We start from the raw sequence: 21,790 nt of genomic DNA on the forward strand, positions 1-21,790 counted from the left end.
AATCCTCAAACATGGTTAAGCTGAAGTGCTACTGTTTAAGCTGACCAAATTTCATTGACTTCAATGGGACAACTACTTTAAAGTATAATATTTAAAATTAATTAAGTTGTGTACCACATTTCAAGGCATATTAATTATACAAGTTTTATTCCTAAAAAGACTGAGCTACAATCCTGTAGCAATTTACTCTGGAGTAATCATACTTTGTTAGTAGAATCTCGGGTGGTTTCTTGAGAAATGCATTTTCACGGCCTTAAGGATCACATTTTAAACATCTTCATTCTGAAAGGGTGGCAAACATACCCTCTGCCACCATAGATAGCTTTAGCGTGGTGTTTACAGTTGAAGAGTTTAAAACTTATAGGCTGTATTGCTGCATGGGGCTTTGCTTTACAAAACCAGGAACTTCTTTTTCAAGCTTATTTAAAATAATAACATTTCTGCTTGTGTAAATTGATATGTAACAACTGTTCCGAACAGATAACCGAAGAGTTTACTAAATTCTCTTTTATGTTGTTCATTCTTTTATTATATTTCATGATACTCTTTCAATTACTGCTTAATGTTGCAACATATCAGGCCAAACATTTGCCACTGACCATCAAAAACATTTTTTTTCAGAGAGAGAGAGAGATGGGAGTTGGGGGTTGGGAGAGCAATGCCCTTCGAGCAAGACTGTTTCTGCAGCTGTTGTGTACATTAATCCACAGAGCAGATCTCCAAACCCTAAATATAGCTTGCAGTATCATTTTACATGACACATACTCTCTCTCTCTCCCCCCCCCCAATTATTTTTTTGAAGACTTTAAATATAGGGCAATATTAAACTAGACACTATGTATGTGTTTTCTTTAAGGAGGTAATGCTGATTATTGGTGTGGATTTAGTGCTAGTGATTACAAAGCAATTGCTTAAAGTACGGTTAAGAGGGGGATTCAAAAGGGACATTTCTCATCCATGCAATTTATACATTTTTTTGCCTTCTGCCGACTCTACTTAGAATACCTAAACAGGCACAGAAGGAATTTGGACTCCCTCCCACCCTTCACACTCTGTAGATTATTTCATTTCCATTCAATCTCGTGTGCCTCTGCGCCATTTAAGAAAGAGAATTTTTAAAGTTTCTTGCTCACCTAATATGATTTATCAGCAACAATTATCATTCAGCTATAACATGGATTCTCTCCCTCCTGGACCTGAGCAATCTCATCGAAACACACACTCACTCTTGAAAGTTAAAGACATTACCTTTTCTGATTTATCCAGATGTTGAAATCCAACTCTGGCAACACAATCACGGTGATAAAGATTCCGAAGTAAGAGATTAAAATGACTGAAGCAATTCCTTCAAGTCCTTTGGAACCAAAACGTCTTGGAGTCCATCGGGTGGAGTGGGGGGGAAAGGCGTTAACCTTGGTTTTGGGGGGAGATGGCTGTAAGAAGCTGAACAACCTGTCACCACTGAAGCAATAGCATTTGTCCGTTTGCAGGTCCCAAGTTATTTTGAGACTCATAAACCATGTGCCTGTGAAACATTCCACCTCATTGGACAGGATAATATTGAGCAAAGGGATTCCATTGCTGTAACAGCACCTACGGGGTATGTGTGTGTATGCAAGGGAGGGGGTCATCATTTTATCTCCTCCCAGAATGTCTTTGATGGATGCTCACGCTCTTGGCATGACTCATTCAAAATGGATTTTGTATTGTTTTACGTAAACTGTTGTCAAAGCAGGCACATTCATTTTAAAATTAGAAAATAGTGGGATCTAAGCTCTTCCTTATTCTTATTGCTCAGAATATCTGAGATGCCGAAGATTACATACCACTAATAAAGGCTTAAGATTTTAACTAGTTAGATTCAAGGCTAAGAGTATATACATTAAAAAATCAAACAGTTTAAACATTGGGGGCATGATCCTGCTAAAGTTAAACCCTTTTAAGTCCCATTGGATTCAGTGAGACATAATTAAGCAAGTGCTTAATTCTCCCATTGAAATCAAGGGCATTTAATTGTGCCTGGCTGATCCATTCAAATCAGCTTGCAGTGGGTTATCATCTTGCATCCTGAAAATGCAATCCTAAATACCGGCAGTGGCATATAAACCTACAATACCATTTTGCCTGCAACGGTTGCATGAGGTCATGGTTTGTGAGGTGCCACTTATGTTTTAATTAATAACTCCATCCTAAACATCTGTTGTTAGTACATGAAGCCTGAAGACATGTTGTCTGACTGAGATAAACAGGAACTGTTTATGGGATTATGTCCCAGGGGCTTAACCTAAGATTTACTAAGCGAACACAGCACATTTTATCACTATTAAGGCTGTGATCTTTTAAATATTTTGTTGCTGTTCTTATATATAATAAATCAGGTTGCATTCATGCTAATTAAGTCACAGTTAAGCTGAAATAAATATGAAAAATATTAGGACTAACCAATAAACACATTTTTGTATGCAGTTTTTACTAATGTACACAATTTTGTATGTTGTTTTCACTAATATACTCATTTTTATGCTCGCTTCCCCCAATAGATGCATTAAAAAACCTAACAATCTTGGTTGGCGAACTGCATTGCACATTTCAGATGGGTGCAAATTTCAATGGATAGAAAAAGTATAGCTTGGTTTTGCTTCAACTGGGAAGAACTAGAGTTCAAGTTAGACATTGCAGGAGGCCACATGGTGGCTGTGAACTCTCATCTCTGAGAGCACATGCAATGACATAATCATACTCAGAGTTTCCCTACCCTTTGCATGGGGAGGTCAATGAAGTAAAACTGGGACGGGGAACTTAGAGTGTTATGATACAGTGTCAATATGTGACTTTCAGTGTATATTACTGGGGGAGATAGTTCAGACACACAAATGCCATACGTTCCTTGTAGCATCTAGTTTGTTTCAATTGGATTAAACCAATGGCTTCAGAGGAAGGATGGACTTTAAGGAGCAATCTGAATGGAGAGCGGATTATGGCATTCAGAACATTGATTGGAGAAGTTCCTGGCTGGTTAAATATATTTTAATTTCCTGGTATTAGATGCAACTGTAAAAATAAAAGTATAGCATTCCGCAACTATTCTAGTCTCCAAGAATATCTTCGATACTGGAATAGTGAAGAAATTGGATGTTTATTTACATCATTGCAGACCCCTCCCTTCCACAAAGACATACAGACTCTTACATAGCTTTGCAGTACTGGAGAGACTCTTGAGGAGTTTCACAACTCTACACAAACTCTTCCGGAGGTTTTAAATCCTGCATGGAATCTCGATATGGATTATGCCACATTAGCACTCCACAAAGATAGCAATAAATACATTCCAACTTTTGAAACCAATAATGTATATCAGGGTGTCACCAAGCCATTTGTAAACATAATTTAAATACTTCCAACAGAAAACACTTGAAGACAGAGTTATGGTTATGCAGTTGTAAAGTTACTGTCATGTAGAGATTGATCCCAGTCACATTTAAGTCAATGGCAATCCTCCACTATAATGATTACTGTGGCCCTAAAAAAAATGGCATCAGTAAAAAGGCTGACTATTCAACATTTGAAAAGCACAGTAAGAGAAAATAGGGCTGAGATCCTAAGCACACTACTGACATGAATAGAACCTGCTTTAAAATAAAGGTTTTAGGACTGGGGTGTTAGGCTCCATTGGAAAAAATCCAGACTGAAATGTAACCAAATGAAATTAGGTTGGATACTCTAATATTTATATTATGCACACACGCACGCACGCACGCGCGCACACACACACACACACATTAATTAACAAAAACTATTGTTAACAGAAATAAACCAGATGCATGCTATAAAATCTGCTAGCTGTTCTGCTAGCTGTGTTGTGCCGTACGGTAACATCCTGCCCACACCTTCCAGGGGTTCTGCTAGCTATATTGTACCACTAGCTGTATTGTACCATACGGTAACATCCTGCCCACACCTCCCAGGGGTTCAGCTCTTACCTGTGTCTGGTTTCCTAAGAATCTGTAACAGTCTTAGAAAATTCACATTTTTACATGCTTGCACAGTAAGGGTGTGTGTGGAGCGATCAAATATACAGATAAAGTATCACTATGTTTGCATTTGACACTGTTTAAATGTATATGAACAGACCCTCTCAAAATATAGTTAAGGGTCATTATGACAAAGTCAGCCACTCCTCTGCCCCTTCCTCTCTTTGCATGTTTGAATATTCCAAACTCTAAATGGCAAAGGGCTGCAAATTGCAAACATGCCCATTATTTGGTGGCCATCTCATTAGTAATAATTTTTTACATTATCTGTCATCATCGTTTAATATAAATGATTTGTATCTGCATCTGCAATAGAAATAACTGTGTTGATACTAACTGAGAATATATTGCAGACCAAATATGATGTGGCAACACCATTTGATGCATGTAGTATTGCATTCCTCCACCCTACCAAACCAGCAATCTTGGCAGGATCAGGAGAATGTCAAGAGAGGAAGACAAGCGACAGCATATGTGAAGGTTATGTCCCCACCATTTTTTAGGATTAAGAATCCATATATCATTTCCTTGCCAGACATGTCCTAGTGAGGAGAGGTGTACATCTCCCTCAAAATGTCAAACATTAGAGGAAGACACAGTCTCCACACGTAAGTTCCTAGTGACTCAATCCAGAATCCCTTTTTCTGAAATCCACACCACTAACTTCTTTGGCTATTGTTTTTAAGTGAGAGACAACATCTGTGTCTAAATGTCTGGAGGGAAGAATGTATAGCAGTGAACTCAAACTTGTTATGATATATGAAGTTGATCTTTAAATTCATTTTTCTTTCATTTTCAAGGCACTGTACAAAATTTCAGAAAGCATACTATTAACAATAACAATCCAATTAAAACCACATTCACCTCTTTAAAACCGTACAGCAGCAATTAGAATAGCCGCAGGAGTTAATAAACCATATTGGCTATGAGTCCTGTAAGACCTGCTCCCTGCCCTGGGAAAGTGAGGCCCTAAATGACTCCAGTTACAGAAGCAAGTGCAAGTGTGCAGCCTGCAAAATGTGTCCCAAAATATGATGGCAAGTGCACCTACTTAAACATAAGAAAGTGATACTCTATTAAAATAGACTGGTGGTACACACCTAGCAGCATGAAAACAGCCAAACTGTTGTTATTGTTGGCATTTGTCTGTCTCAAGAGACAATGAGTTGCTTTTATGGTAACATACTAAACCCACTGGAACTTGGTACTCCCTTAAGAGTCATCATCATAAAAGAAATAAGACAACATCACACTTGGGCTGTTCTCAAGTCGTCATACTTTCTGGGTTTTCAAGTTATTAATTATATGCTATCTGCCTCATGCACTGGCACCATTCCTAGAATTGGATGCAGTATTTCCATTAATGATACATGAAATCACTTCTATTTTCTTCATCATCTAAACAAGAGTTGTAAGGATGAATTGGTTAATATACATATCCACAAATGTTTTATCCCTTCCACTGGGGTGTGGGTGTGTGGGTGTGGGTGTGTAAGAAAAACATACAGGTCACGTTCCTGACAGCTCCAGCAAATGCAACTTGATCTATAACACCACACAAATAAAACAAAATACCAAAATGCTATTGCCCTAATCCAGCAAGGTAAATGTGCATGCCAAAATTACTCACATCTCTTGGTTCTGCCCACATGTCACCCTTTCCTCAAATCCTCCCACTGGCTTCTCACCCCATTTTATATCCAGCACAAATGCCCTGTCCTTTAGGAAGGCAGAAATTGCTGTCTTAGTCCAGATTCATAGTAGGACTTTAAACAAGGTACATTAAAAAAAACAACATTGCCATTGGAGTTGGCGTAGTGCCCTGCCAGAGATTTTTTTAAACGTAAAAAATATTAATTCTAAAATACATTGCTCAGGAAACACATTATCAGAAACAATCACACTAATGGGGATTTTTTAAAAATGCAACCAGCTCCATGTACGCACATCTTCAGAAGTTCCAAAGTTCAGCATAAATTATCTCGCAAGAAAAGCAGGCAGCCTATCAATAGGTATTAAACAGGCACAGTTGGATAGTATGTTTTATGACAGGAATTGATATGTACTTTTGTATTACGAATGTGCTGAAGCAGCAAGCAGTCATTTGATTAGTGGATGGATTTTAAATTTAAACCATTGTTTCTTTTCACTCTGATTGCTTGCCACACTCCCTCTACTGTTCATGAGCATGTACTACACTTTGTGAAACCTCACATCATCACTCAAAGGGAGAACTCCAAAAAACAAGCATCAGTTTCAAATATTCAGTCTAAGGATGCTTTTGAATATGGATGATTTATCACCACCCAATCACTGCTGCTCCACTTTGAAGTACAAATGGAATAACAACTCTGCTTCCAAGCAGACAGTTCCATTTCCCCCAACACCAGATGCTTGTATGGGTTATTATCATTCTTTGCGAAGAAAGGCTAAATACTCCCTCCCCTTTTTACTGAATTCCTGGTCATGATTCTGCATCCCACCCCATTTAAGAAAATAGTTTGATAAAAAGGCAATACTATTTGGAAAGGGAAGAGTTAAAGTTATAGAGTTGGGAGAATAGGCTCAGTGAAATCCAGTCTTGTATATTTTCCTAATCTCAAAAACTATTCAGTCTAAAGTATTGTGAATTACTAATGTGGCAGAAAATTTGAAAAAAGAAGTCAGGAGCTGCCAGATAAATCTGATATCATTGGTATATTTCTAGGATATTAGCAAACCAAGAAGCCAATTAAACAGCGCAATTCAAAACAGTGTCATACTTCAGCCTTTAACCTGAACTGATATTCTGACACTGAAAGAAAATACTAAGCTGGGGCAGAAGTTTCTATAAGACTTAACATGCTCCTCCTTTCACCATAAATCTGGCATAGTTATTTCTTCATGCCAGTCAATATGGTTAATAATACTAACTTTGGAAAATGCTGTTTAGAGTTTCACCAAGTCTATTGAAAACTTATATGACTACATCAGCCTAAATTCCCTCCCTCTAATTTTTTCACTTATCTGACTGGAATTCTTCTACTCCTTTGCTACTGAATCACTTCTTTGCTCTAGCCTTAAAGTTCATTCATTTACATGTAAAGTGAGTTGACAGCTGGTGTATACTATGAAAAAATATGCTGCAAAACATTTATATAGCAAATTAAAGAATTTGCCATCCTAGTGGCACTGTTTGCTGTTTGGGAAGGAGCCAATATATTGTCACAAGACATAATCCATCAGGGAAGATCCTGAGTGGATTGGGTCTGCTGTTGTAGATCCCATGGATAGATAATGCTTGAATCCTGCATTCAAGGTTGCATGCACAATTCACAATGTTTGTATGGACAGTGAATCCCATCTCTGTCATGATCCTGTGAGGTTAAGTTAGGCTGAGAGGTATATGGCGGCCTCAAGGTCATCCACCAAATGTTATGGCCAAGTGAGGATTTAAATCTAGGTCATATTGGTCCTATTCCAACATTCTCACCACTGTAATGGGGTGAACAACCTGTGGCCTTTCAAATGTTGTGAACTACAGCTCCCAGCATCCCCATCCATTGGTCATCTTGGCTGGGGCTGATGAAACATGGGAGTCATATGAACACAAGAGTCCTGCTGAATCAGGCCAATGGCTACCTAATCTAGTATCCTTTTGTCCCAGTGGCCAACCACTTGCCAGTGGAAAGCCCACAAACAGAATGTGAGTGCAGTATGACTCTCCTCTCTTGAGATTTCTTTGTTTGTTTACTGCATTTATATCCCACTTTTTTATGTAAGAAGCTCAAGGTGGCATACATGGTTTTCTTCCTCCTTATTTAACCCCCACAACAATCTTAAGAGGTAGGTTAGGCTTAGAGGCAGTGAGTGGATCCAGGTCATCCAGTGAGTTTCATGACAAAGTTGGGATTTAAACCTTGGTCTCCCAGGTCCTAGTCTAACACTAACCACTACACCACACCATCAATACCATCAGTAGCTGATGGCATTCACAGGCATGCTGCCTCTGGAAGTGGAGGATTGCCATCTGTGAAGTGGGATATATGGCAGCTCTACTCACTAGTGATATTCACAGCTCCAATCACCTATTGCTTTGGTGCCATTTCCCTACCCACCGCCCAGCCATCTTCTTCATTTTAGTAACAGCAGTGTTCCCACACAGCCCATCAGATATGACTATGGGTTGAGGTCACAAAGTTACATCAGAGAGAAGGCAATGTCTACTCAGGAAGCATTGCATTGTACCTCACTCTACATTAGCTTTGTTCACTCTCAGAAACATCAAAGTACTGCCAAATCTGATTTGCTATGTGATGGTGTTACCGTTCTTAATAAGAAGGCATTTATAAAGAAAAAATGGTGCTAAGGACAAACAGGATTCACAGTGAAGCGCTGCTTTTATGCCAAGTATGCAAAAGCAGGTTGGCTAACTGAATGCATATGGTGGTGAGCAGGCTGTCTAATTATACGCCAGCGAGACCTTCTTTCTAGTGCCACCAAAGGAATGGCAAAAAGTCTCCCACGGATAGCCAAAAGGTTTGTTGTGTGGTGGGCAACATTTAATGGAAAGCACCTATAATTCCAGCTAATCCCTCCGTTTCCCATTAAACAAACAACATATATGTACCCCATCACCACAGAAAAGTTGCTTAAATGCCTATACTATAAAGTTAAGGAAGAATATTTTCCTGAGCTTTTTAATTTGCTTCCTGAGCCAATGTGTTCCCTAATGCCTAAATTATCAGCTGAGTCACTATGACTGGGCAAAACGGAACAGGTCACAGCATTTAAAATATAGTCTGATATGACAGACTATGCATTAACATAAGCCTTTTTAGACTAGTTAGTACATGTGTGACCGAGGAGAAAACTCTCTAGCTATGAATTAAAGCTTCTTTTCCCAGTGATATGCATAATTGTTTTCTCCAACAAGGAAAAACAGACCTGGCTCACAAGCTTAGAACTAATGATCTTTTAAAAAACAATTATTTGAATAAGTCTAAGAAACTCTAATTAAGCTATTAGAAATCCTAAAGAGAAAGCAAAACAATAACCTTACTTAACAGCTGCTTACAACAGTAACTGCCAGTTCCAATTATTAGAAAAAGATTGTGTGTATTTTTATAAAAAAACACAGGTTGCAGTTCTAACATTTTTAATTAAGATTTTATTGTCTATTAACATGAATGAGTTATGAGAGAGGTTGAAGAAACTGTTTGGCTTCAAGAGAATTGGTAGCTGAACAAATTTATGTAGGCCACTCAGTTTTAACTTAAACTGCATCATTACTTTTATCATTCACTAGGCTTTGTTTTCTATCAGTTCAAGCACTCCTGAGAAATAAATCCTCCATACTTAGAATGAATTTTGAGATTACAATTTGAACCAACCCTTCAAATTGTGCCAAATGTACAGAGTATATGAAATATAAATATATGAGAAGCTGTCAGTTTTGTCATTTTAATCTGGAAGATGCAACAGATTCATTTTATGATTTTCATTCAATTGTTCGTTTTATTTGAAAAATAAGATGTGCTTTAGTTTGCTAGGTACCTATAGTGACAGATTGCATGCATTTGTATCTTTGTATATTAGGCGGTGAACTGTTGATTTCTAATGTAAAGGCACCAGGTGGTGGTAACTGAAGTCTTTTGTTCAGATTGCTCTTTATAGAAAATCTATTAGGAGGGGCCTAGAGCGGAAGAAACGCTGTGTGTGAAGAACAATGTAGAAGTTTCCCATAGTATTTTAGATGGAGAAGGGCAAGGAAATAATGACCTTTACAAAACAAAAATATTTCCAGCCTATGCTTTATTGCATTTTTTTTAGCACCTTTAACGCCAATCTGCATCACAGAACCCCTTTCTGTACTGTCTATTTCTTTCTCCTTTGCTTCTCTCTCTTTCTCACCAGAAAAAGAGTGCTGGTGTAAAGAAGGAATATGGTGGGCTGGTCAGGGCTCAGACCATTTTTAGGTCCCAACCAGTGGCCAATCCTTGTGCACAGTGCACTAAACTATTAAGAGGGGGAAATTCAGATAGCTACCAACTTGCAGGGGACAGAGAGCAGCTGGTAAAGATTCAGGATTTTTAAGGCTTTGAGGTTCTGGCACTAGTACTAGTAAGCTGGTGCAAGAATACAAAAGGGGTTCACTCCTTGACCAAGCCTATGGTGGAAGCCAAGGGACAGACCTTAGAACTATATGGTTGTTTACTGAAGAAAACTGGAGGGGTAGCATAGTAAGGCTGCATCCATCTTACTATCCAAAATGACCACAATAAATCAGTGAATTTCACTTCTGAGAAACATTGTAAAGTCTAATAATATAACTGTGTTAGGTTATTTCCTAACCTTCTTAGGTTTTAAATATCAGTCATTTGACATGACTATTATAATCAAAAATATCCTAATTACTGGCACATTAAAATATTTTGTTTGGAATTTCACTAGAGATCTCCCCTGCCCTCCCCATCTGCTTCAAGTCAAGATACATAATACTCAGAGCCCGTCAAATTAATTTGGCAATCCCACAAGTGCATGTTCCTCCCCCGTGACAGTAAAAATACCAAAATTAAGTGAGTAACTATCAATTTGCTGCCCTTTCATGATGTCCAAAATCAGCTGCTTCACTCCACCTTAAAAGTAGGCCCAGCCCTGCCCAGGGCAGCAAAGAAAGAGTATCTTCTGCTGTGCACAGCATTGTGGACACTCAATTTACACTTCTACACAAACACACCAGGACGCATATGAGCTTTGGGGTCAAATATTAAGTCATTACTCAGTGGAAAACCATGGCAGTAAGAATTGTAAGGAAGGCTCTTATGAAATTATGGTTGTGACAGCGGGTCAACACATTTTAACATGTAAAAGCTCTAAGCAGGTGATAGTTGTTAAAAATTGTATCAAGTCTGTTGCCTATAAATATCTACTATTCATATGTCCCACACAATTTCTGTGGTCAGCTGAGGTTGGCCACTTGATAGCACTCTCCATGTGTCACATGCAAATGTAAAAGTTATTTAGAAAGTCACTCTTGCTTGCCACACCCTGGTTTAGGAACTTCCTTCCCCTGCCTATCAGGAATTCTCAATTGGGTAGTTATTTAGGGGCTGGGGATAATATAAGTTTGTATATAGGCTGTGAATGTACATTTAATAGTCTAGAGCATGGGTAGGCAAACTAAGGCCCGGGGGCCGGATCCGGCCCAATGGCCTTCTAAAACCGGCCCACGGACTGTCCGGGAATCAGCTTGTTTTTACAAGAGTAGAATGTGTCCTTTTATTTAACATGCATCTCTGGGTTATTTGTGGGGCCTGCCTAGTGTTTTTACATGAGAGGAATGTGTGCTTTTATTTAAAATGCATCTCTGGGTTATTTGTGGGGCATAGGAATTCGTTCATTGCCCCCCCCAAAAAATAGTCCGGCCCCCCACAAGGTCTGAGGGACAGTGGACTGGCCCCCTGCTGAAAAAGTTTGCTGACCCTTGGTCTAGAGCATATCATATGACACATTTTCATATTAGGGTGAAGATAAACATATATTCTAAAGTATGCTGGAACATGCGCTCACTGCATTTCGAGGTTCTTATTGACATTCATTTGTGCACAAATGAACACGGAATGCATGTTTGAGGGTAAACCTCTTGGCTGGCCTTCACTCTTTTAAAGGTAACATTTGCATGGGGTCTACCTGCACATACCTGAACGCATGAATGCATACACCTCTATGAGTGAACTGGTACCCTGGAAAATGGAGATTCAGAGGTCTAGGCACATTCACTTGTTCAGAAATGAATGCCAGAAAAAGGATTCAAAATATTTATTTTTAGGGCACATCATATGTTGTTTGCTTTTAGGTCACAGAAATGTAGATTTTGACCTACATAAACAATTAAGTAAATTCCTTATACAGTATGCAGAACTACTATAATGATTTATTTTAAAATGCTGGGGAGTAGGTGGATTTTGGGAATCCTTCCTATGCTGAGAGGAACTACAAGAAAGCACTTTCTTTGATCCACAAATAGATAACCTGGCCTTACAGTTCAGACATCATAGCCTCTATGAAACTTCATAGTGTTGTGCGCATGAAACACCTGACCATTAGCAACTGCCTTAGGAGAGGTACTAGTACCACCAAGCTTGCAGATAGAATGTAGAAGGTATCATCACTCACCAGTTCTTCACTGTTCAGGGTGAAATGAGGAACACGATGTTGGCTGGCTAATGTGCTGACCTGGCTGGCTTTGGAAACACAAATAGGTACAAACAGGGAACAGCATTTCATTATTTTTATCACAACCTATGGCTTCATTCACTACTCCATTCTCTCACAAGAATGAGTGGCCAGTTATTTAAAATATGTAGATCTGCCTCCTGGACCATAACTTATATTCACATGGGTGAAAAGGTCTCTTTTCTTTACTTCCAGGATTTATTTATTTTTAATATCAAACTGGTTTTCTGGGGAATGTCCTATTGACTTCTATTACAGTAGGAAAAGTATCCCAGGGAAGCTTAAGAATATTATGGTTCATGGAAGGGGTTAAAGGGGTTAAAATTATTTCCATAATGAGCAGCTTTATTATGTTTGATATTTTTTTAATGGGGTTAAAGGATGCTTTTGGGAAACCTCTTCCTTCATCCCAGGAAGTTAAATATGGGAAGTCCTGTGACACTATCCCTGCTTTCCTTACATTGTTTTGGAACTGTTGCGTGTGGACAGTGGCCCTAATTTCTGTAATTTGTTCACTGTTCAACCATCCAAGCAGTTGTGCTGCTTATTGTCCTCCTTGCCTCCTTAAACAAATATTCTATAGGTTTCTTTCCCTCCTGCAGTTTCAGTATTTCTTCTTATAGTCGCATCCACAAAACATGTGACAACACATTAACATTCTTTCTATGTCTCCCTGCCCCCACTGTCCCCATTTCCCTCACTTGCAACTATTCCTGCATCATTACAGCACTCTTTATTCCCAAGTGAATATTGTGGCTTCTCAGAAATATTCTGTGAGGGGAGAGGGAAACATCAGGGAAAATTCACTCTGGGAGCACAGGAAGAACAGGTTGTACATCCAATTTTTACTAGGGCTATCAACCCATTAAATTAAACTGAAGAGACTGGTTACATTTAAATAAATGTGCATTTACCTAAACCTCTAGTTACCGTAGGTACTTTTTTGAGATACTGAAGGAGGTGTGTAAGGTAACTTCCAAGTTGATAAATGGCTACCGATCATTGTTAGAAGAAAAAGAGAGAGCCCAGCTTCATATTTCTCCCTTATTGTACAGTAGTCACACATCAAAACCATAATATCCTAAATAAATAGAAAAGCTATGTCCAGAACTGTCAAACTATTACTTTAGCTGTAAAGCTTGCTGCCCTAAGTTTTAAAGATAATCTCCTTCTATTCAATCCTTTTTCATGTGGTAAAGGCCCTTGATGCAACTAGGCTTTGAACAAGCATCCTCAACTCCATTACAAAAACATGTGAGAATATAAAACCTACCCTTTTCTTTTAAAATTAAACTGCCTTCATCCCACTGCTCACCCCACCAATTCTCAAGTAGTAAACAACTCTTCTCTTTCCCTGGTGCTCTCACTGTAATATCCTCCCTACCTCCATCCCAGAACACTTGCACGCAATGGATCACATTTAAATAATCCATTGTGGAAATTTGAATAGAAGCCAGCTCAGCTCACCGTGAGGGAAGTGGCGTGACCTGCTTGTGTGTGAGCGAGTCCCAGGTCTTTCCTCTCCAGCGCCTCTTTCCTCTCCCCACTGAAGGCTACTTGCTTCCCTGCATGCAGTCTTGACAAAGTAGTAAGAAGGCTAATTTTAGGGTACTTCATCATAGTGCCATGCAAAGACATGGTGTCATTTCAAAATCAGCAGCATGTGGCACTGCTTTGAGCTCCCTCCCCCCCCCTTTCCTGAATTGTGGTCTCACTTTGATCTACAGTAGGGCAGCACTTGGTACTTCGTGGCAATGCACATTAAGGTACTAAAGGAAATTTCTCAGGAGTAAGTTCCCAGACTGTGGAATTCCCTCTTCCAGCCTCTACTTTATTGGGCTTCTGCTGCCAGATCAAAACAAAAACTTTAGACAACAGAGGGTGCTAAAATTATGAAATTTGTGAAGAGAAGGAAAAGGAGATTGATATGTATCCAGTGTAGGGACTGAAGGGGGACATCTGTCCCCAAAATTTGTGAATTGTTTCCTGGCTTTGCTAATTTATTTATTTAGTAGACTTCTAAACTACCTGCCATTTGAAAAGTTCTCAGGGCGGTTCACAGGTCAGTTACTAAAAGCACAATTAAATACAAAATAAACATCAAACCAACAATTTAAAAGAGTGCAAGCAGATATTCAAGTACTGTATGGAGAAAACACAGAAGCAGACTTAAAACTCTCTGTAATCCAAGACCTCAGACATCTAAACAGAGAAGAGATGTGTTCTCCATTAACAGTGCAGTCCCACATGACCTGGAAAGATGTCTGCGGACAACTGCTGGCTCCCTTGGCCTGAAGAGAGATGAGCGCATCACCACACAATCACCTTTGACAGGACTTAACCATCCAGGGGTCCTTTACCTTTTTACCTTTACCTTTTAGTCTGCTCAGTTCAATGGGGATTGCTCCCAAGAAAGTGTGCACAGGACTGACCCTGGCCTGAGCACTCACATTTGTTGGCTAAAACCTGCATCCAGAACATCTATGTGCTGCCACCTCTCTCCTTAAGACCTTTATCTAAACCCACAATTGCAGCTTAACCTTTGCAAGCAGAAACTAAGGTTAAGTATATATAATTGCACTGATGCATATTCTTCTCTTGTAATTCACACCTCTGTCTTTTCATACCAAGTGGGCCACAAGAGTACTTCAACACAGAACCTGCAGACTGCACACTGATTTGTCACACTGCTGGGTGTGATAGACCCTCACACCTCCTTCCCAAAGCCCAATGCCTCACTTACACCAAGCTGGCCAAAAACAACTATAGCACTATTTATGTGTTCTAATCTCTAACAAGATGAAGAGAGAACAGGAAACAGCATAGGACTCCGCCTTCCATTGCAGCTCTGTATAATACACCCCACACTGTTCAGAGCCCCTCAGTCCTACGGACAATGTTTTAGAAGTACATGGGGGCTATAGGGGTAAGGAGGGGGAGAGAAACAGTGGCTGGGTAAGCTGCCTTCCACTTGGGCAACCATCAGATACAGTGATACACACTAACATCAACACCACCTGCATAAGTACAACTGCAGCAATATTTTAAGGGAAATTTCTTTAGCTAAGAGGGCTTGACAATTATTCATTATGTATGAACTAGCTTTTACATTGTAGCGCAGACAATTCAATAACTGACAGTACTGATAACTAAAGACTAGTACCCAGTAGAATATAAAGATGTTAGCCCTTGCAGACTTGCAACAGATTATCAAATCTCTTTACTAATTATGAAAAGAAGGCTTAAATGCAAAAATATCTAAGTATTCTTTAATGGTCAAGTATCACTTCTTGTCTACATTGCCATTTGTTTCCATAGGTCCTGATGGTAATTATGCTGTTGCTTTGTAGCATAAGAGTCTGGTTCCCTCTGCCTGCAGGCAAAGACATTGCTACTTGAACAGATCGATATAATCACAACACAGAGAAATGTACTGAGTTCTTTTTATTCAGATGTGCTGCCACTGATTATGATTCAAATGAGCAGAATTAAAAAAACACAAGCGTTCACACTCACCAGTATGGGAGGTAATAGGTAGGAACCAACTATTCCCCAAAGCAGTGGCATCCTAGCTTTACAATTTGATCATTAGCTGCTAGACTTGTGAGAACTGAGAATCTTTTGAGACAACCATTACTTTCCTCTACTAATTAATAATATTCCCTATCACTTCTTTCATGTTTAAAAAATAAAAATGGATCCTCCAAACGCTAAATAATTTCTATGAACTGCAGCATGCTACTATGCTGTTCTGGCACTTTAAAGACAGTCACCAAAAAATGAGTAAAGTTACTGTTACTGCTTATTTCAAAGTGCTTTTCTGTTATGCTTTGTGTTCTGAAGATTTATGTGGATGTAATCTACCTGTATGTATTACAGCTGTCCAATTAATTTTTAAACATGTAACACATCTAATGTCCACTGTACATACTGTTATGAAGATTTTATGCCTCACAATTCTCTGCTGAGCAGTGTGCAAGATTCCAGGGAGTTCCAGGTACTCAAGGTCTTGTTCCCACTGAGAAGCAAGGCGCAGCAGAGGCTTTAGCATCTTTTGGAAATATGCTTTAATTGCACATATTTACACCTGTTGAGATGAAGGGGGTGCAGATCTTACAGCATTGTCATTTCAAGAGCAGCTTGTTCTTCAAAGCAGCCCAACATTGCAGACAGAGCAACCCTAAGCACCATCCCTTTGTTCCTGCTTCCCAGCCAGCTCCAAGATGGTTCTGACCTCCAGCCGCCTCACATAGGGTTCTACCTACTTCCTTTATTCTTTCCGGAAAATCCCTTGCCCAGGAACTCTGCCCCTTTTCTGTTCAGGGAAACCATTCTTCCATGTGGCCCCTGCTTCTTCAAAGCTCTCATTTCAAAACCAGCACAATTTTGTTTCACATCAAACCCCCTCCCAGACAGGTTGGCAACCTCTGTCTGCCCAGGCCTAAGGATTCCTCTTTGATGGCCCATCAACACCTTTTGTCATGTTAACTCCTCTTTCCCAGGTGAAGCCCTGGCTTGGAAAGGAAGTAATAGCTTGCATTTTTCCACTGGCCTGGAATCTTACTCCAAATAGTACCTAGATTCTGACTTCCATTAATTTCTTGGGTCCCCTCTCCACCAAAAAAAACCCCTTATAACAATATGAACGTTTGAATAGGCAGCACAGAATTTACAACCTGATTCTAAATCCCACTTCCCCAAATAATGAGAAGTTCCAGGGGCAGTGCTAACTGCTTTTGTTTTGCTTTGGAGAGCACTGGAAACTGAGGATAATTTTGTAATATGTGCTTTGAAGGCAAAGAACATACATTTCTAACCAGGCAACAGATCTGTTACCTTACATGAGATTCCTTAAGAGATGCACCTTGCACCCCAAGATGCTTGTAGCTTTCAGGTCAATTTTCTCTCTTCACCCTCTGGTTGAAAACCTGCTTCTTTTGTTCCTTCACATATATTTCTTAATCTAGCATTTGCTAGAAATGAAATGTGTCACCTTCACAGTTCTGATCTCTAATTATTTCCTGACCATTTCCTCCTATTGAGGAAACACTTTATCAACTATCCTGGCATGCAGTCTGCCTAACAAAGGAATGCCGCCTATAATGTGGAGGTTAATTAGACTGAGTTACAAATGGAAAACAGATAATTTGGTTCAGTTTTTTAAAAAGCAAGTTTTGAATTATTAAGGACCAAGCACAGCAGAAAGCTAGAGAAAAAATCCTTAATAAAGAGCCTTGCATCACATTCAAACTCCCTACAATTATACCAACAGAAACAGGTATATTACCGTATTTTTTGCTCTATAAGACTCACTTTTTCCCTCCTAAAAAGTAAGGGGAAATGTGTGTGCGTCTTATGGAGCGAATGCAGGCTGTGCAGCTATCCCAGAAGCCAGAACAGCAAGAGGGATTGCTGCTTTCACTGCGCAGCGATCCCTCTTGCTGTTCTAGCTTCTGAGATTCAGAATATTTTTTTTCTTGTTTTCCTCCTCCAAAAACTAGGTGCGTCTTGTGGTCTGGTGCGTCTTATAGAGCGAAAAATACGGTAAGTGTCTTAGGCTGCAATCGTGAGCTTTCTTATTATTGCTTTACTCATAGTTTAACCATTTAGTGTCAATTTAGCACTTTTCACTGCTTGATTTGAAACGTGTCTCCAATTAACCAGTGAATTAAAAAAATGTTAACTACTTTCCATACAAGTAATTGCCAAAACCACAGATGGCAGGCAGCATGTTAGAACAGACCTTCCCTTTTCCTTCTCACGGGAGGAAACTTCTCTCCTGCTGCTGGTGGTGCCTGCTGTGACATGTGTGTGCGCATCATAGGAAAACAAAGAAACAAAAGAAGTCCATGGGCGCTATTCTTCAGAACTATTCCTTCTAGTCGTATGCAAATTTGTGGGAATCAATTACTGTCACAAAATTGTTTTTACGATGCCTTTAAGCCGTATTATAGGGCATCCCTCAGCAAATATATTTGGGCGTTTTACAGTATTAACATAATAGTAGGCAGAAAAGGCAAGTCCCTGCACTGCCCTAAGACCATAGGAGGCAATTCCTAGGGGCTGAGGTCACTTCGGCCCCCCAATAAAAAAATTGAGGCCTCCCTCCCCCCAAATTAATGGGCATTGCTATTCAAATAGTGTTCACCCACTCCGTCTTGTGATCGATTATGCGGGGCTGGGCTTACCTCCCCCCCCCCCCCACAATATTTTATAAAAGGCGGCATCCTTTGCCTACGAGCCTTGCAGTCTAAAATAGCCCTGGGCCCTGATCCTAATTTACTCAGAAGCAGGTGGGGGACTTACTCCGCAGTGAAGTGGGTCCCACTGAGTTACTTAAAAAGTGTGTGGAGACGTGAAAGGACTTGCTACCATTTCCCTCAGCTTCTAGAGAGCAAGCCAGGGGGTAGGTAATAAGCAACCCCATCTCTCCCCCCTCAGCGAAAGCAACACGAGGGGGAAAGTTCCCCCGAGCCCTTGAGCCTGAGCGTGCTTCCCGCCTGCCTCGGCTGCTCGACGCAGGCGGGCCCGGCGCTTGCGCACTGCGAGGGAGAGCGAGCAAGGCGAGCCGGCGCTGCTGGGCCTGTTTTCTCGGCGCGCGCGCCCGCCCGCCCGCCTGCTCTCCCGCTTCGGCGCTGCCGCACTCCGGGGCCCGCCTGGGGTGGAATCACCGGGCCGAGTCAGCCCGGCAGCTTCCTCCGTCGGAGGAGAGAAGCGGGGGCGGACGCTGTCGCGCAGGAGGCTGCCGCGAGTCGGGCAGGGCAGGGCGGCCTTGCTGTGTGTGTGTTTTCCCGAGGGGGTTCACGCTGTGTTCGGGGGTGGAGAAGCGGAGGAGAAAGCGGGCTTTCTGGGCTGGTAAGGTGGCCGGCGGAAGAGCGCGGACCTCGGGGTGGAGCGCGGGGCCTGGAAGAGGGGAAGGGGAGGGTCAGCGGAGCCCGGCTGCCTGCGGGAGAGAGTTGGGGCTCTCCGGGGCCTCGGTCGGGGTGGGGGGCTTCTCTTCAGCCTCCTCGTGACTCACGAAGAGGCGGCGGTGGGCGGAGGGGCAGCGCCGCCAGGAACGAGCCTTTTGGGGTCTGGTGGGGTTTGACAGCTGCCACTCGCCCCTCTTCCCGAGGGGTGCGTGAGGAAAAAGTGGGGCGCTCCACATGCAGGGCTGCCGAAACCTCTGGGGAGAACGAACCCTGCTAAATAATTATATATATGTTTTGAATCCAGTCGCAGGCCTTTTAGATGAAAAAACCGTTGTGTTGAGCAAATGCAGGATGGTGTGTTTTCGTGACTAAAACACCAGCAGCCTAGAATAGCCGGAGCCTACATACAGGTAGTTGGGTATACCTAAAGTGAAGACAGTACAGTACTCGTTTAAATATATTTACATTCTTATTTTGTTAATAAGTACCCAGTGCTTACTGAGTGACCTTTGCATCATTGGAAGGGACATCTGAAGGCAAGAGCTTTTCTTTTCTTTTTTACTTCTTAGTGAGCAGTTGGTTAGAAGGCTACCAATATGCTTTTCCTCATACAAGTAAGAAACAAGTGACAGCAATGTTACGGTTTATTTATTAGCCACTGTTAGTCCAAAGGTTACCAGAGCTGTGAACTGCATAGTAAATTCAAATTAAATATACATTAAAAGTACAGTAATTCAAAATAAGATAATACAGCAAACTCCCAAAATACCCATCTAGATGGGAATCCTAGTTAGCCTTGCTGCAGAAGTACAGAGGGCTTCTGTATTGAAATGAAAGCTGAAACTTGAGAGAAGGAGCTTGAAATGAAACTGAGGGCCAATTTCACCTCTGTTCAGGGCAATGATCTGTCAAGGCCTGAAAGAGCTGACCTTACAGAAAATATGCACTCCAGCCTTTTATTCAAGTAGGTCCAGTAGTACTCAATGATGCTTACTTCCAAATAAGTGTATCTAGGACTGCAACTATGCTTCTCCTACATCTGGATGTTTACTAATGTCAAACTCCGCCAGCTTCACCAAAAATGGGAAGGGGGACGGGACAAAAGAGCTACTGTAAAGTTGTTGGAGACTTGACTTGAGCCCTGTGTCAGAAGGTGCTCACTTTTTAATGCTACCTGTCCAAACACATAGCCTTCAGCCAATGCTTAAAAGGTTGACCTAGATAAACTCTATAAGCTCAACTGGTTACTCAGTGGGTCTCATCATATTCTGTATGGCTTACTTCCAAGTAAGTGAGCATAATATTGTAGCCACAGTGCTCCCTCATCCAATGATTCTTTTAGTGCAACAGTTCCTGTTAACCTAGAACCACAGAGATAGCAAATCATAGCATTTCTCTTCTCCTTCTCCCCATTAGACATGCTTAAGGTATGTTGAGTTGCAAGTGGGTGTTTTGCAATTTATTTGGTACTAGTCAGAGTGGTTTCATAACTGCAGCTGCCAAGTCAGAGTTACACACCCTTTGAAGGGTTAGTTTGGTAAGCCCCATCCATGGCTTAGAATATAAATCATCTGTGTGTGCCTTTAACCATACCAACTAATTTTCATCTTTGAAATACTTTGAATTTTAAAACTTTTATGGTGATGCAGTAGTTACACATGTGGATCAGGACATATACATTAACTCCCTGCTACATTAAGTTGTGAGCTTAATGGAGGTAGGCATAAAGGAGATATGTTTTGGAAGGTGCAATAGTTTGAAAATGGAAGTTGTGGTCCTTTTTTAAAAAACCATTTTGGAACTTGGCTTTGCACTGTTTTTCATCCATAGTTGACAGAAAGTAGCTCTTGTGTGTAAGTTTACCCTCCATATCAATGTGCTCTATGTGGGGCTTCCCTCATGCTTGAAATCGGGAAGCTGCAGTTAGTACAGAATGCTACAGCATGATTGCTGACAGTAGTGACGCCTTGTCAGCATGTAATATCTGTGCTTAGAGATCTGCCAATTTGCTGCTGGGCAAAGTGCAGAAAGAGTGGGGCAAAAGATGTGGATAAGCCCCTAGTCTTTAGACATCTGGAGATTTAGATATTGCTAGTGTTCATCCACAGCAGTACTGTGCTTCGTATAAGTGATGTAGCAACAATGATTCATACTGTAGGTGCTTCTGGAAAGCTCTAGGTTCATACAGTAAATCTTTTCAGAGTTATTGGGTGTATGACTAAAACAAACCATTATTCACCTAAATAGAAAGAAATACAGTAAAGCTTTGTTGTATTACGCCCCGCCCCCCCCCCGCACCCTTTCTAATTCAGGAATTTTTGCTTTTTAATCTTCTAATAATAAAAATGTTTATACAACTATATGGCATGGCAGGACAGGACAGCCCCTGAATTAGTGAGAGAATAAATTTGCTTGATATTGCCATTAATAGTGTTCATTCTAGTGGATGATAAAGACTTCCTTGTATCTAGTGTTCAAAAATATTGATCTGGTTGTTTAGCCTCGTCATTATTGTTTTATGTCGATTCCTATTGTTTTATGCCAAATCCTATGAAATGGAACAGTATAAATTCAGCAAAAGAACTTAACTATCAAAGGTGAGTACAAAGAGGAGTGTCTTCTTCAGCATAT

At 40.6% G+C, this 21,790-nt stretch overlaps 2 protein-coding genes across 21 annotated transcripts in view; one reads left to right on the plus strand and one right to left on the minus strand.

The window, feature by feature from the left end:
* Positions 1-16,281, minus strand: part of MYPN (myopalladin) — a 69,487-nt gene extending 53,206 nt beyond the window's left edge. For 2 of the 6 annotated variants that reach the window (XM_028729394.2, XM_028729393.2), the window contains exon 1: positions 1,249-1,479. Coding sequence is in view for 1 of the 6 variants with exons in the window: in XM_028729400.2 (XP_028585233.2) it covers positions 1,249-1,514 (266 nt within the window). In the remaining 5 variants the exon portion in view is untranslated. Of the gene's footprint in view, positions 1-1,248; positions 1,530-12,188; positions 12,257-13,715; positions 13,769-16,179 lie in introns of those variants that run through there. The other 4 variants (XM_028729397.2, XM_028729398.2, XM_077930535.1 and 1 more) reach the window with 4 other exon arrangements.
* A 2,512-nt stretch (positions 16,282-18,793) lies between these two features.
* Positions 18,794-21,790, plus strand: part of HERC4 (HECT and RLD domain containing E3 ubiquitin protein ligase 4) — a 29,198-nt gene continuing 26,201 nt past the window's right edge. For 5 of the 15 annotated variants that reach the window (XM_028729402.2, XM_028729414.2, XM_077930539.1 and 2 more), the window contains exon 1: positions 18,797-19,103. The gene's annotated coding sequence lies outside the window, so the exon portion shown is untranslated. Of the gene's footprint in view, positions 19,104-19,463; positions 19,570-19,751; positions 19,774-21,790 lie in introns of those variants that run through there. The other 10 variants (XR_003706739.2, XR_003706741.2, XR_003706740.2 and 7 more) reach the window with 5 other exon arrangements.

This window comes from Podarcis muralis, chromosome 6 (genome assembly GCF_964188315.1).
Source record: "Podarcis muralis chromosome 6, rPodMur119.hap1.1, whole genome shotgun sequence".
NCBI classification, from domain to species: domain Eukaryota; kingdom Metazoa; phylum Chordata; class Lepidosauria; order Squamata; family Lacertidae; genus Podarcis; species Podarcis muralis.